Raw genomic sequence first — 16,696 nt, forward strand, 5'->3', positions numbered from 1 at the left:
AGCTTATTATAGATAGTTTTTCATTAATATACCATTCAATCATGCACAATATTTTTACATTGAATTTTAGTTATTTTTTAAACAATCGTTACCATGGTTACATCTGAACAAGAAATGGAAATCTTTTTTAAGTAGAAAGATTTAAGTTGGTTGAAAATGTGAGTTCAATATTGACTTCATTCCTTTATTTTTGTTACAGACTCTTATCAATGATAGAAGTCTATTAATAATACATTCCTATTGACGATACGCTAATATTATTGGTAGAATTCTACACTTTATACGATACAGTGTAAATAACCTCAAGAAGACCCTACGAAACTATACAACAACTAAGTACAAGGAAGTCAATAGTGTTGATATCTCATTGCTTCTAATATGTTTAGTTGATTTTTAATGCTCTTTTTCCTTTTGCACTAGGCTTCTTTTATTCGGTCAATTTTGGTTATTTCTTAGTCAATAGACTAGTGTTGCGACTTGCTATTAGACTTCAATTAGTGATAGAAATTTATCACCGATGGAGTTCTATCAACTGATAAACTTCTAAAATTAAAATTAAGAAAAATTTAAATATAAAAGAGTAGAACTTGTTTATCATATTTGCAATTCTTTTTTATAACATTTGTAATAATTGCAATTATTTTGACCGTTTTTACATTTAGTACACTTACCCAATATATAATTACTAGAGTTCTTTTTTAGTCGTATGTCACAAACTCTTTGGACCAAGCAAGGAATAGAGTTCACAACTCCACTAATACTAGTTCCAACTCCAACTCCTTAGGTCAAACTCCCCCTATTTGGGCCAAGAAGTTGGAAAATGGTGAGTTGTTGAAGACTACTTAATATGCCCCACGAAGTTCGTGGATTCCACCACTTAAAAACATCAATCTTATACCAATTATTAACTCCTTGTAACTTTCCATACTTCACAACTCCATGAAATTACCCCTCAGTCTCTTGCCCCCAGACTTCATAAAAGGGTCTAAGTCCAACACTCTCGGGTCTTTGAACACACTCAACCACCACCATCAAGCATGTTTTTTGTTCAACATAATTTGCCTCCCACCAAAGTACACAAGCCAATTTAAACGTAAAAAATCCAACTTATCTTTCTTCAAATAACTTATGACATGTTTAAGAGTGATTCTAAAAGTGTTAAAATCACTTTCATCATTTTCAAAATCACTTTATAAATACTTTCAATTGATCTGTTTCAAATTCAACTTGCTAACGTCAAAAAAACAGTAATTCTTCAACTATCAAAAAAACAGTAATTCACAATGAGTTGAGGAGCCAAGAGGCTACCAGTATACCAACTAAAAACTTTGAATCACAATTTCTGAAACAAAAAATAAATCCAATTTAATTGAAACATGTAGGCGTCGACAACACAATAGAATTCAGTTTTTGATTTCATAATTTCCCAGGATTCTCTCGTTTTCTTGAAACTCTTAGTTAGTGATCACTAATTCAATCCACAAGTAAATAATCACATTTTTTATTTTTTATATAATAATGAAAATAGTTTATCAAACCTATTGAATTCTCTTCAAGATGAATAGGGTAACTTCCACTGGATAACTTGGGGGGAAAACTAAAATGATCCATTATGTTTGCTTGTAAACAAAAAATTTCTAAGATTACAAGTTACATAGATGATAAATAAAGATCAAAATAACAATATTGCCTTAGGCTCACAAATACCGGACAGGCTCAATCACATGAAGTCAGTAACTTTGGCCATGATTCTGTGTATCGAGCTTGTTGTCGATTCGAACTGTTGTATCCAGTCATTGCATTGCATACGTTTGGCTTGTATATCATAATTCCACAAACTAATAAAACGAATCAGGAACGGGGCAGGGGGTGTTAGCTTGCGCATAAAAGACTAGAGCAGCAGCAGGTTTTGAACAGAACTACACATCTATATATACTCAGACATTATGGTAAAAAAGAACTAAGTTATGAACAATTGATCAAACTTCCTATACCATGGATGAAGGCGATGCAGCTGATCGAACTTCTAAAAACATGGGCAGAAACGATAGGGCCGATATGATGAAAATTGCCCCACTGAGATATTTCTCTCATATTTTCTTCTGTGCATTTTTCATCCTCTCCATAAAGAGTGGGAAAAAAACTGTCTAATACCGTGGAGAGGTAATGGACTCCACTAAGTTTCTCTTTTCCAATACTCCTTGACTATTTATCCATTGCAAATCATGGTGATTGCCTTCATCTTCGTTTATTTTTTCAGTGAAAGGTTTCTCACAAATACAGGAGTCAGGAAATTCATGAAATTCTTTACCACGTTTCAAGTCATCAGGCTCACCCATGAACCCTCTTTGACAAGACTTCACCTTTCTGGCGAATGTATCCCAATCCATCTTGTTCCTTTCCATGAACAAAGCGCTGAGTCTTTTTGCATTTGGCCTAATGGTCCTTTTATGACCCGAATACCTCCTAAAATACACAAATCATTGTTCAGTGTTAGCAAGGCAAGATGAAGGATATACAAAGAAACTTGAGACTTCCAATTGATGTTTTCAAAAGCTTTTAAGACAGCCTCATGGCTTACAATTTCTTTGGCTCAAAAGAGGTTTGCACCTCCCTCATAAAAGATGTAAAAAAAAATTCACTTAAACATGCAAGTGCAATGCCCCATGTGATAGACATAATTGAGAATGACTTTTGAAATCTTCATTTAAAATGACAATTGATAGAGGTGAGTCTCATCTTCTTCTTTTGTATCTATATACAGTCATTACGTACAAACATCGCCTGACACTTTATGTTTCCCTCTTCAAGAGAAAAGGCTAAAGAGGTGCCTTTTTTTGGATAAGAAATGAGATACCTTTAACCATATAAAAACACTGATTTCTATCTCGAAGATCTTAATAAGAGAGTTCAAGAGAAATCCTTGAAAAATGCTCAAGAGATAAACTTTTGGTGCTGTTTGGAAAATCTATTATTTTCTAGAAGTTATTACCACTAGACAACTACGCAACCACCTCTGGGTACGGATGGCTGTTCTTTAGAACAACTGAGTTGTTCCTTCCACAAAAAAATATAATAATCTGGACATTTTCAAGACACCCTACTTCAATTCTTAAAGACAAAAACAGAACTATTTTGAAAACTATTTTGAAAACAAGACCTTAATCTTTACGGTCCAAGAATAACTATACAGATTCTGTTTCAATGGGGTCAAACTACATTCTTGGATGGTGAAGCCAATTCAGGTAACCACAATTTGCATATGAATCTTCTCATTTAACAGCAACCCAAGAGACATATTAAGGTAGAGGTGAGGGAAGAGAGTTCCAAATGCTGGATATAAGTAAAAATTTATCCTTCATGCAGAGCACAGAAGGGGTTATCAGAGGAAGGTAAAAACAGACGGAAGACGGCCTTCTTAAACTCTAGCTAATAAGTAAATAATCTCATTCTTGATAACGATGTCACAAATATAGAAAAGAAATAGTTTGTACCTTTCGCCAGCAAGAATCTTTGCCATGTTTCCATTATTATTAGTGACAAATACGTTACTTTCATTGCATACAATGTAGTCGATGGCAGCAAGGCGGGAAGAGTATGGAAGAAAAGGTTTCAGCTCTGCATCAGCAAGCATTTCCTTGGTATAGAAATTTGGGAAAAGTTCTCTAAGAGGCTTCAAAGTTTCTTCTCCACCATATATTTCACCAGATGCAACATAAATATAACTGTCATTTCGGAATCCAAGTGCTCGTAGCATCAGACCCACTTCATAGGGAGTAAGTGGGCATTTCCCTCTCTTCCTTTCCTCTTCTTCACTTACATCCTGGAAAGTCAAATAGAAATTTTATCAGCCACTCGCTAATTCCATATACAGAGTTCATGAAGAACACAAGGGCGAATAAAACAAATGAAAAAAAAAATACAAGGATGAATAAAAAAAACAAACCCCCAAGAAACAGGAGCCCAACATTAACCTTAAGTAGAATTTTAAATCAATAAATACAATAAATATGAATTTAGAACTCCAAAACAGACAAAAACCACTCACAGGTAATGTTTCCCATCGCTTCCTTATTTCACCCAGCTCACGCCTTTCCTTTTCACCTCCACCATAGTAACATCCAGAAAAGGCTAGCATATCAGGCTCAAACCTACAGCCAAAATAATTGATACGTTTGTAAAGAAATAAAAACTAAAAAACAATAGTAATATATACGTGTGTTAACTAGTTTATTCACATGTAGATGCAATTGAAGAATGCCTATGGATATCCACAAAATCATAAAGTATTGAAGTGTGACCAATTAATAACAAACAAATGGTATAACATCACACGAGTCAAGCTGAATGCTTAAAACATAGATAGCCAATCATGGTGCTCTTCTCAATAATTCTTTCATGACCTAGAACTATAGGCTCTAAATAAAAGCAACTGCAGCAGCCCTAGCTTCATTAATAATGCCTTACGCTTCACATTGTGATTCATTACAACCAACAGAAGCATTACAGCTTCCCAAAGAAGATGTTTAATCGTACAGTGTTTTACCAACAAAGTAAGGGCCTAAAGAGAAACACATGAAATCAAGCCTCAAACTTGGATGATGATCAAATTTCATGTAGTGTAGCAATCACTGTTGGGTTAATTTGACAGAAGTAAGACAATTTGCAAACACAGAATAAAAAATGTCGATTCTACTTGGATTAGTCAATTTTAAATCGCATTATTGATATAAGAAAATGAACTCTTCTGATTTGGTATCTTGTTTACTTTTTTATCTTCTCGTCGTTCTTATTTATTAGGCTATTGTTTTTTCCTATTGGAAAATCGATATCATTGAACATATGAAATTGCAAAAGGAAAAGAAAAGCCCTAGCCTATTTTTCTCCGGTAACTCGAAGAGAACTCAACTACATCAAGAAGTGTGCAGATATAATTTGCACCAAGTAACAAAAGTGTGATTATCCAGAAAACAAAAAAAGGAACAAGAAAATGATTCAAGGATCTTCATTTATCCTTGAAAACTGTTCAATTTTTAACCAATCGAGTGACTCAAAGAAAGCTCTAATGAATTGAGAGAATCGAATCGTTTGCTCCATTATATACAAGGGTGACCACCGAATTCTGTATAGAAAAGAAGGGGGGATTTTGGCATATCTAGGAAGGATCATTTTCCAATAAAAGAAAAGGAAAATCCAATCCGTAAATCAATTGTTTATGAAGTTTTCTTTTCTTTAGAGGAATTGTATAGCTTCATGATGTACCTAAATAAATTGTTTCTAGTCGGGATATAAAATTTATTCTCAACTCGTGTACCTAACTAATAACTCATTTACTCCAACCTACTGCTAGAGGATGTAAAAGACCTCTCATGTACCGAATTTCTTTTTCCCTTTCTAATCACCAATTACGTCTCTTTCCTCTTGTTATTCATCACTATCCTATGCATTAGTTAGCTTTATGTATAGACCAGTTTTTAAGGTCGTACCATTCATGAATGTGCACCAATCATACAAGCCTATAATTGTGATTATCCTATCATAAGAAAATATCACCACGGATGTAACCTTCATTGAAAATAACATACTAGAAAAAAGCCACTATTTGAGGGGAGAATAGTAGAAACAATCTCTAAATTCCTTTAATTCAATGATAATAGGCCTACATATGTAGTACCCCTAGAAGATATCAACTTTATTGTACCATGACTAGTAGTCCTTGAAAGTACAGACCTCCCCAAAAGACAGTAGGTTGCAAATCAGTATTCGAGGTTCTAAAGCTGATACGAGCATCAAGAGATTCACAGCTAGGTTAGTTGCACGAGGTTTCATTCAGTTTTCTGGAATTGATTGCCTTCGCCCTGATGACTAAATTTAATACTTTTTTCCTTTTAAAATGGGTGCAACATGATTCCTAGTGGTCAACCAACTTAACACTATGATTGCACCCATGGAAACAATTGAAGCATTCATCGAAGAATCCTCATTCCAACTTCACATAAAAAATGCATTCATTGAAGAAGAGAAGATTAGAAGAGAATTCTTCACATAAAAAAATGCATTCATTGAAGAAGAGAAGATTAGAAGAGAAAATTTACATAAAAAAATGCATTCATTGAAGAAGAGAAGATTAGAAGAGAAAATTTACATAAATTTTACAAAAGGGTAGAGAAACAAAAGTAGACACAAAGTTCGCAAACTTAAATACTCCTTTATGATTCTTTTAGGTAGATTCTTGATATCTCCTTTATAGGGTTCATCTATATCTTTAATTTATGATCTACAGATTACCAGTATGATCAATTCCAGACCAAAAAACACTTCTCTTACTGAAAGCCTATCTGTCTGTGCTTCTTATTTAAGATAACTGATGCTGCAATACTGGACAAAAGTACAAGGGAAGGGGCAACTGGCATTGTGCAAAATATATGAACAAATTTATGAATAAGGTAAATAAGAGTAAACCTTAAGTGAATGGCAATGTAGCGTTTTGCCATCTTTCTCATTCTCTTCACAAGTCTGTGACCAAGATCGTCGATAGGTTTTACAAATTTCAAAGCATGATAATTAGCTCGACAACGCAACCTCTGTAGCTCTTCGTCAAGCATATTTGAAAGTCTATAATCAAACTTGGTCAACTGGACAACCTGCAGATTTACATCAACAAATTTCCCTCTTTGGTTATGACATCAAACCGAAATTTCAACATGGCAAGAGATCATCAGAAACACTGGTATTTTAATATCACAACAATACAATTCCAACATTAGTACTTCAGGTTGAACACATGAGAGTTTTATCAAACCTTGTGCATTTAAAAAAAGAAAAACTTAAAGTGGTGTGCACAAAATTACTAGTCTGAGAGAACGTATGGAACAAATAACTTTTAGAAAAAAGATCTGGATGCATTAGCAAATGTGGGTGAAGTGGCCTTACACGTCTCCGTAACAGTATAGGCAAAACTTGATCAAGATAGTATTCAGGCTCTGATTTTCTAGGGACGCGCATGGTATAGGGAGGTTTCTCCATGGCACGCATGACTTTATCAGGAACTCTTTTAACAATAGTCACATCTTTTGAGAGAGAGGAAATGAACCAACCAACATCAAAAATGTTGACAAAGTCACTGCATATCAAGGCAAATTTGCATAAACGATCACAAACAAATAATATCATTAAAAATAGAAAATGTTAGAAAAAAGGTTAAAGCAACAACTCAAGGGTCAATCATCTTTGATTACCTATCATCCTTCCAATAGGAATGATGATCCAATTCAGGTACCACAAGTGTAGCATTAAGGATCCGGGCAACTGCCACAGCATCTGTTATCTAAGAAACAGATATATATTCACATCAATTTCATAGATAATCAATAAATGGAAAATGTTAGGAAAATTTTGATGCAGGGATTTTTTGGAACCTGATATTGATGAACAAAGATACAACTCGTTCATGATAAGGTATAAGAATCTATTTAGCCATTAGATTTTCCACTCTACCTTCTGACACAAAAATGTAACAGAAAGAAAGAATGAAAGAAAATGAAAGAAAGAAGATTACTTACTCCTGTTCTTTGCTGATTCAAGCCTCCACTGGTTGCAATAAGCAAGTAGCCATTCGATGACCTCTCACTAACAGCAGCTAAATTTCAAATCAGAGTATTGGGGGGGAGGGGAGGGGGAAATGTCCACATCAGATTCTAGGCATATAAAGAGAATGAGTCATGTAGGGCATACACTGAGAAGTTTCAAGAGTACCGATGTTAGCAGTTAAGCAGTGTGCCAAAATACTGACAACCAAGAACTGTCTGTCAAATGCTAACTAACCAATTAACTAATTATTATCAACTAAACAACCATGTCATAGATTGGGGAGTCTAAATTCTTAATGCAGTCCACTCAGTTTGAAATTTGGAACATGCACCTAAAGCTACAGGTTCCTTGAAAAAGTTTTGCATAGAAATAGAAGTAACCCCATTCTTATTGCACATAACAAAAAGAAATAGCAGGCAAAATATATAACTTTTTCATGGGCAACCTATACCAAAAAAGGAAAAAAAGGACAACAGCACCACTAAAAGCCAACAAATCCTTCAGGAATTAACAGATATACAAACTCTGTAGTACTCATTATTAATTAAACCCTTCACTACAAGCCATGATAGAAAATTCATCTCTCCAAATTTACACCTTCAAGAAATAAAAAAAAATTGAAATGAGATCACAAAATGAATAAACTATTCAAAAGGAAAACACCCAATTAAAAAAGCAACGCCAAAATCCTAGATAGAGCGATGGTAACTGTCTGCGTCAACTTACGAGCAAAATGTGGGCTTCTTTTGCTGCATCCATAATAGTTCTTTGAAAGCTTAGATTCCCAGATATTGATCGTCCTACGACGACCTCCATCCTACAAATTCAGATCAATAATGAACTTCAATGAACTCTTGACCAACTACCCCGCTCATCCAACGAGCATCTTTAAAGTAAAACCCACAAAATTTCCCACAACAAACACATTTAACGCACAAAGATAAACAAACTAGAATTACCAGCTTCGAGTAGAGCCTCCTGTTGACTAAGTGCTGAGAGTACCATTCAAGATCAGAAGCGATATGTCCCGTAAACAATGAAATTAAACCTAACGCAAATAGCATCACACCACACAACATCGACCAAGAAAACGTCGCCTTCCTCTGCGACGACGATGATCTCGACAGTACATTCTTGCTACTAACAACATAACCATTCCCACTATTCTGCGGCTGTAACAGAGCCAGGTTCGCTGATATCAAGCTAAACCTCCAAGCTTTCGCCACGCCCATTCAAACCCACCTCTACCCTAATTAAACAAGCATTATAACACCAATACCCAGACTCGAAATCCCCTGAATGCTCCCAGTTTATAAAGAAAACAAAAAACAAACCGTGCCCAGGTGGGTGATGAGGACGACGATGATGCAATTCAAACGATGTTGTTGAGAAATGCAAATGCGAGCAAAAGGGTGAGGAAAATGGGGCTCTGTGGCCGTCAAAGTTGAAGTAGAAACCCTAGAAATCGTGATCGGCCAAAACAGAGCGTGGGGATTGAATCGGAGGAGAGAAAATTTCCGAATTGGGTTACATTAGAGCAGATAAAATGGGGGAAGGAGAATAGGGAATTGAGATTGTTGAAGATGAAGATGAAGAGAGAAAATGGAGAGTGAAAATGGAGGAACACGAAGGGAAGGCGATTGATTCAACTGCAAAAAATGGAAGAAAGAGAAATGGGTTTTTGTTTCAGTCCGGCTAATCAGGAAAGGAAACCCGATGAAGATCACTCACCTCACCTGACTGACGACAGTCCAATATTGCCGACGCCCTTCTTGGAATTTCTATTTTGTTTGAGGGTAAATTTGACATTTCATACTCTCCTCTTTTTTCTTTTTATTTTCCTCTCTGTTTTCAATTTAACCGACAATAAACTAATAATCTAAGGGAAAAAAACGTTTTTGGTACCTTTAGTTTATGATCTAGATGTTGTTTAACCACCTTTTCGTTTTTTATTTTTAGTTTTGAAATTTTTTTCCTCTTATTTGTATTTTTTTTATAAGGGTTGAATTTTTAGTCAAATTTTAAAAATAAAAATAAATTTTTAAAAGTTTCTTTTTAGTTTTTAAATTTTAACTTTTTTTTCTTTAAATTATTGGTAAAATGTAGATAACAAATACATGAATTCGAAGGTGGAAGAAGTATTTATAAGCTTAATTTTTCCAAAAAAAAAAAAAATGGTTACCAAACGAGATCTACACATTTAGTCTTTATATTTTAAAATGTTATAACTTTGCCATTGAATTTTGAGTTTTTGTTCAATTTGATCTCTAGATTTCAATATTTACACTTTTAATGTCAATGATTGGTTAATTACTTGATTTCCATCTATTAACTAATCTAAATAATTATAATTAATTAGAAAATTTTAATTAATTTTGATTATTTTTAAATTGGTTAATGAATATCAATGTCATAACTGAACGTGAATAAATTTGGGGGTTGAGTTTTATATATATAAATAAAATATATTATATATTTTTTTCTCTTTGTTTAAAATTTGATTACTTTATATTGATTAATTTATGAGTTTTAATATATATTTTTTAAAATTGTTATGATCTTTGTCTTATTTGAAGTTTGGAATAAATTCTTAGATATTTGGTATTTAGCATTTAAATTTTACAAGATTCTAGTTATTAGTCATATATTGTATATAAATTTACATATTTTTAATTAAAAAGAAAAAAACAAATTATAACTCGACAACCTAACCCCAAATTTAAGAGTTGGGTTGGGTTATTTATTTGAGTTTTTTGGATTGCGAATCCAACCAACCCAAAATTTCATATTGGTCCAAAAAATATCATCAACCTAACTCAATCCATGTACATCCCTAAATCTAGGGACAAATAAGGTATTTTTTCTATTTTTTAGTACAATAATGATTACAAGATAAAAGATAAAATCTCTTACTTCAACTAAACTCGTTTTGGCTAAGTCTAATAAATGTTGAATTATAATTCCGATCCCAATGAGTACATACTTCAAAATGATAATAATCATACAGTGCACGTCAACATGTCCTTAACTTGAAGGTTTAGATATTCATACCACGACCTTTGTTGTTAATGTCATAAAAATATAGTGTAATATGTAATGGAATCGTTAAATTACAAGTTTAGTTCCTAAATCTTGACGTTTATTTTTACTTGGTCTCTAAACTTCTAAACATGTCTAATGAATCCCAATTTTATTATTATTATTATTTTTTTATTTTGCATCTGATAAGTCAGTGACTTAAAACAATTAATTAACAAGTCCCATAAATTTTGATTTTTTCGTTTAATAAGTCCTTTAACTTTAAATATGTATCTAATAAATCATTGGCTTTTTCAATGTTTTTTTTAAACAATTTATGAACTTATTAGTCACGAAATTGAAAATTTATTGTCCTATTAAATATAACATCGAAAATTTAAGAATTTATTGAATGATATGAAAGTTGAAATAGCTATTAAAAATAAGGCAATAAACATGATGGAGTAACGTATCACGATGACAATTGTCAATTTATATAGCTCTTTTCTTTGCACGATGATATCATGGTAGTTATGTTGAATATGTTAGTCCGCTCGAGTTGTTGGTTATTTCTTTCGTATAGTGGTGGTCAAACTCAATACATTTGTCTCAATATTCAAAGTTTGTTCTGTCTTTCTTTGAGTATGTGAGTTTCGATAATTTTTTTTAAACTTGAGTATAAATATTTTCAATGTTGGCTCATTACAAAGTTCAATCTTAAATGAAAGTAAAATATTTAAATGGAAGAAAATGCTAAAATTATTAACCTAAATCATTTATTAAAGGAATCTCCTACGTCTATTTATCCAAATCAAATGAGCTATGTTTTTCATTCTCAAAAGTTGTTGAATTAAAAAAAAAAAAAAAAAAAAAAGGTTTGCACGTATATGATTGTGATATTTCTCGGACTTTGACAATCATCTATTTTTTATTTTCTTAAAAAGAAAGTTGGTGAATAATTAATTCAACTTTAGTTTTATATTTTTTATTTATGAGAGATTTATCAAACTATAAAACTAAATTATAACTCTTAAATCCTTAAACCATATTCTAACATTCTCTCCACTATAGAAATCAAATTTATAATTTAACCTGTGTCTGTATTCTCTATTAATTTGATCTTTAAAATTTGTCTTTTTTCTTTATAGTTATTTTGTTTGTATGGTAACTTTATCATCTTTTAACCCTTTTCTTAATCTCTTTTTTAGCTAATATTCTTTTTTAACAGATCTATAACTCCTGCACTGCATCTTTCTTTTTTTCTCTCTCTAAATTTATTCACTAAACAAATCATCTTTATTTATATTTATAGGTTTCTATTCATTTTTCTTTCCTCTAAATTCATTTTGCGTAAGATTTAAAAGACATTTTAGTATTCCAAAAAAACAATTCTAATCGTGAAAAATTGTATTTTCAATCTCAAGAAACTATAAATACATTTATTTTTGTTGTTGAAATATACTATACTAACGGAAAAAAGCTTGATGCTATATAATAAATGTTTGAAAATTGACGAGACTTTTGCAATTTAACATGAAATTTTTTCAGAACATATACTTTCGTTAGCTAAATGTTTTAAAAAGTACTTGTTTTTTTTTTCCCTAAAAAAATAATAATAATAAAAAATCAATGAGCAATATTCTTCAAATTCTCGAGATATACCTCTTTTCATATACACACCATCTTCAAATTTTTCATATATCTCCTCTTTACGCTTCTAATAATTATTAGTCAAAATATGAGTATTCCTTTATACTATTATTTTCACTTTTGCATTTTTTTTCTCCCTCTTTTTAAGGGATCTTTTTAAATATATATATAAAAAAAATTATACTTTATAGCAAAAACTTATCAAAGTGTTACTTTTAAACTTTTTGTGTCTAAATATTTTTTAGATTTTTTAATTTATAAAAATTTCTCTCTTTCTTTAATGTCAGTAATATGATATATACAACGTTGTCAATGGATAATTACAAATCTGACGTGAATTAATTAAAAAGGTTTATATTAACCGAAACCGATGTCGAAAAAAAATCTTCCTTTTTTAAATCAACTACATAAACCGAAATTTTACAAACTTGTCAAATTTGAAAACAAATACATAAGAAAAATATTCAAATATTCCAATCTAATAATAAAAACTATTAATAACTAATTATAGCTTAGAATATTTTGGTGAGCTCGAAATTAAGAGAGAAAAAATAATGAAACTTCGAGAATAAAAGATAAAATTATTGGAGACATTTTTTTAAAAAAAAAAATATACCTAAAATTGAGTCCAATTTGACAGAATTTCTAAAAAAAAATTCACACCATAGAGACTAGAGAATGGGTAAACCTAATGCTAATCATGCCTTATTTCTTTTTAATATGTTGATGTCTTAGGACTGTTGAATTGATCAAGGAAAAAGTGTTTTTCAAAAAATTAATTTTTATTTAAATATTTTGGATAAAAATAATCTAAAATATATTTCAAGAACTATCTTGAATGGTTATCAAATATTCTAATTTTTTTAAATGATTTACTTTTTAAATCAAACATTTGAAAATGTATTCCAAACATACATTAATTTAATTGTTTCTATCTTCGATTTGTTTTTCAATATTTTTTCTAACCTTTATTATTTGTAATCTCCAACAATGTAGTAATGGCTATTAGATACGACTTGCCATTTTTTTTAGTCCAACAATTAAAATGGTGAAAGATTGAATCGTCGACTTTTAGATGACAATGGAACCTTATCCATGACTTTTTACTAATCAAGTATCTAATTGTTTCTATGTTAAGTTTCAACATTTTAGCTTGAATGGATTTGTTACCAAAAGCTCTGTGCAACATCGTTTGTATTGTGAGGCGTTCGACAAAGTTTGTAGATAAGAAGAGTTTACCACGTGTCACGATGTGGCTGAATTGCAAAAAGATAGTATATTTCAGATGTACTCAATTATTTTTCTATTTGTCCAATATACATTAGGAAAAAAAATACATTTTGAGTCCCCAAGTTTTAAAGAATAAGTATGTTCGGTCCCGATTATTAAGAATAGGTATAAAAGGTTCCTTAAGGTTTTTTTTCTAATTATTATTTTAACAATCACATAGCATTTTAAATTTGAGAACTAATTTTTAAAACAAACTAAATTATAAAAAAAATGTCCTTGAACTTTATATTTCTTATCATAAATATTGAAATTTCAAAGTTCAGAAAATATCATTAAACTTTCAAAAAAGAGTTCAAAAATACCATTCTCGTTAGTTTTTTTATGAAAATAGTTAAAGTTTTGTTTCAAAACATTCATAAACTTTTAAATGTTTCAAAAATACCCTTGAACTTAAAAAAAGAAAATTTAAAATATCTTCACTTATTAGTATATGAACATAAACCGTTAATACCTCATTACAAAAATGACTCATAAATTTCAAAAACAAAAAAGTGAACAAATGCTCCTATCGTTAATACACTAATTAACTTATTTGAAGTTTTCTTAAGTTAAAAAAGAACCAATTTTAAAACAAACTATATAGATATTATTTTTTTCTTCATATATAAACTCTCATTTTTCTCTTACTAGTCAAGAAACACGTGCAATGCACGGAAAATTTTATAGGTCTAATTATTTTTCTCAATAGTATATTTCTAGTACATAATAAATAAATACTATACAATTTTGTTTTAGTTACCATCAATATTTAAAAGTTAGATAATGTAACAATTTTTATTTTAGTGTTTTCATATTGTTCTAATAATTAAATTATCGAAATATCAATAATCCAGTATTGTAATATATATAGTGCGATAGTTTTTATTATAATATTATTATATATCTATCGGGAAGTCACACGAAACGATGTTTTGTTTCACTGTATTAATTACTACTTGGGAAAAATACCATTTTAGTGATTGAGTCTTGAGGAATAAGTGTATTTAGCTTATCACATTTTAAATTATCCAATTCAGTCCCTAAATTAAAAAAAAAAATATGTTTAAAAGGCCCTCTATTAAATATTAAAAAATTGAACAAATAAATTTAGTAACCCTAAAATATTTTCCCAAGTAGTAATTAATACAGTGGAAGGGCATGTTACAAACCTTGAACAAACTTTTATAGAGTGGCTTCTTTCTCTCTGTTCTCCCTTATTTCTACTAGAACATCCAAAAGGACATAATATAAGAGAGAAGGGAATGAATGATTTATTTATTTATTATTATTTTTTGAAATTTAGCAATGGAGAGGAGAATAAGAGAGAAGTAGGAACAACTGGGAGAGAGAAACAAGGGAAACAAAAAAAAGACCAAAAAGTATTTTTTTTCCTTACTATTTTCATTCATATATATATATATATATTTTGTATTTTCTTTAGACTTTGGATCACATGGATTTATTTTTTTGAATAATGTAAATGCAAATATCTTGTTTTTCTCTCACACGTGCATCACATGTACATTGGAAGAATCAATGCATTAATTCAATGTGTGTAACACCTCCACCTCGAACAATGTTCTATCTTGAAGAATAGTATCTCGTCAACATCAATTGCACTTATTGTCATAAGACTTTATTTTTAAATTATATAAATTTATTTTGTAAACTAAAAATTAGAAAAGTCACCTCCACTATCTTTCACACTCAAAACTCACAACCACTTAACAAAAGGACAATATGGGAATTTAGGAAAAATATAAGTGAAGGCATGTAAAGATTCCCCTTACATAGCCCCTTTTAATATAGTAGAGACTTTTCCAATCATTATACCAATTTTCTCAGCAACTAAAATTTTAAGTTAAAATAAGAATTCCAAAAAATCTCACAAATTTTCAAAATCAAAATTTCACTTAAAGACATACTAAATAATCAACTAAAAAAATGTATTCCACTGTTAGAGTACACACTTAATTACTAATGTACAACTTTGTTAAATCATTTAAGTACTAAAAATCCATTGGTGCTTCCATTATTCTCTTTCTTATTATAATAGTTCATATTCAATGCGTAGTTTTCTTTCTCTATTTATTTTAGACAAACAAATATCAAACAATTAATAAAAGGAGAAGTAAGAGGGTATTGAAAAAGATTAGAGAACTAAGCCGATATTAATTTTGCTATTCATTCAACAATAAGAGTATTTTTAATTTTTTAATTAAATTTAAGGGTATTCTTGAAATTTTTTAGAATTTAGGAGTATTTTTCATACAAAACACCAATAGTTTCTATAAAAAAAACTAATAATAAGGGTATTTTTTAAAGAATTTATTTTGAAAATTTAAGGATTTTTTTGTATAATTTAGTTTAGGCTTTAAAAAATTATCCCATAGGCTCTCTTTTTCCGTTTTCTCTCCTCCTTCCTTGTTTCGATGGGAAAGTAATTGCTATAGTAATTATGTTTAAAACATGATAATAATAGCTTTATTATATTTCTGTTAATATAATGCATTTCCCCAATTCAAATACACCGCTAGAATTGAAAGGTTGAAGATGACTTTTTTTTGCCCCAACATTTAGTAAGCCCATAGTTTTGGTTAAATTATAATAATATAAAACGGTGTCCTCCATTTATGCTTTCTTCTTTGTCATCTTCTTTCTTTTATTAACCCAACCACAATTTATAGATGATAGTTTTAATCAACAATATGAAATAAGGTTATTTAACACACGGTATAAATTTGTTACTCATAATGTTTGACCATTGTAAAAACAAACAGTAAAACACATAGATAAACTTTAAAAAGTAAAATACAAAGTTTGATAACTCAGTTTAGTGATATACCACCTATGTCTGGAGAACAGTGTGTCCGAGAAAGAATCTTTTACTAATATGAAGTCAAACAATTACAATGTTTTACTTATCTGTAAATAAGCGATTGACACACGAATAGCTTAACTCGATGAATAAGTATTTAGATTCCCCCTAAGTCTGAGTATATTAGTAAGCAATCACTTAGATTTATTCTAAGTGTGAGACTCTCCCTCAATTGTAATCTTTCCACTTATTTCAAATGAAAATTACTTTACTTGTATGAACTTAGGCGCCTCTTTAAGTGCATATATTTTCATAAGATCAACTTGTTGATTTTAACAAGATCTTAAGATT

General features: G+C 30.5%; 1 protein-coding gene across 1 annotated transcript; it reads right to left on the bottom strand.

The window, feature by feature from the left end:
- Window positions 1-1,558: 1,558 nt before the first annotated feature.
- On the bottom strand, window positions 1,559-9,342 carry LOC120091112 (O-fucosyltransferase 29). Its single transcript, XM_039048952.1, has 9 exons — window positions 8,550-9,342; window positions 8,317-8,407; window positions 7,563-7,639; window positions 7,239-7,327; window positions 6,934-7,123; window positions 6,463-6,644; window positions 4,049-4,151; window positions 3,495-3,823; window positions 1,559-2,466 (listed from the first exon to the last, which is right to left on the bottom strand). The coding sequence occupies exons 1-9, from the start codon at window positions 8,820-8,822 to the stop codon at window positions 2,148-2,150; spliced, it is 1,653 nt and encodes a 550-aa protein (XP_038904880.1). The 5' UTR covers window positions 8,823-9,342; the 3' UTR covers window positions 1,559-2,147.
- Between the last annotated feature and the right edge of the window lie 7,354 nt (window positions 9,343-16,696).

Source organism: Benincasa hispida, chromosome 11 (genome assembly GCF_009727055.1).
Source record: "Benincasa hispida cultivar B227 chromosome 11, ASM972705v1, whole genome shotgun sequence".
Taxonomy (NCBI): Eukaryota; Viridiplantae; Streptophyta; class Magnoliopsida; order Cucurbitales; family Cucurbitaceae; genus Benincasa; species Benincasa hispida.

Bases quoted from the DNA above. Each gene is read 5' to 3' on its own strand.
- LOC120091112 (XM_039048952.1), bottom strand. From the start codon at position 8,822: ATGGGCGTGGCGAAAGCTTGGAGGTTTAGCTTGATATCAGCGAACCTG. The intron at 8,408-8,549 runs GTAATTCTAGTT...CTGAATTTGTAG, and splicing joins GGAGGCTCTACTCGAAGCTG to GATGGAGGTCGTCGTAGGAC. The intron at 7,328-7,562 runs GTAAGTAATCTT...TCTGTTTCTTAG, and splicing joins TGAATCAGCAAAGAACAGGA to ATAACAGATGCTGTGGCAGT.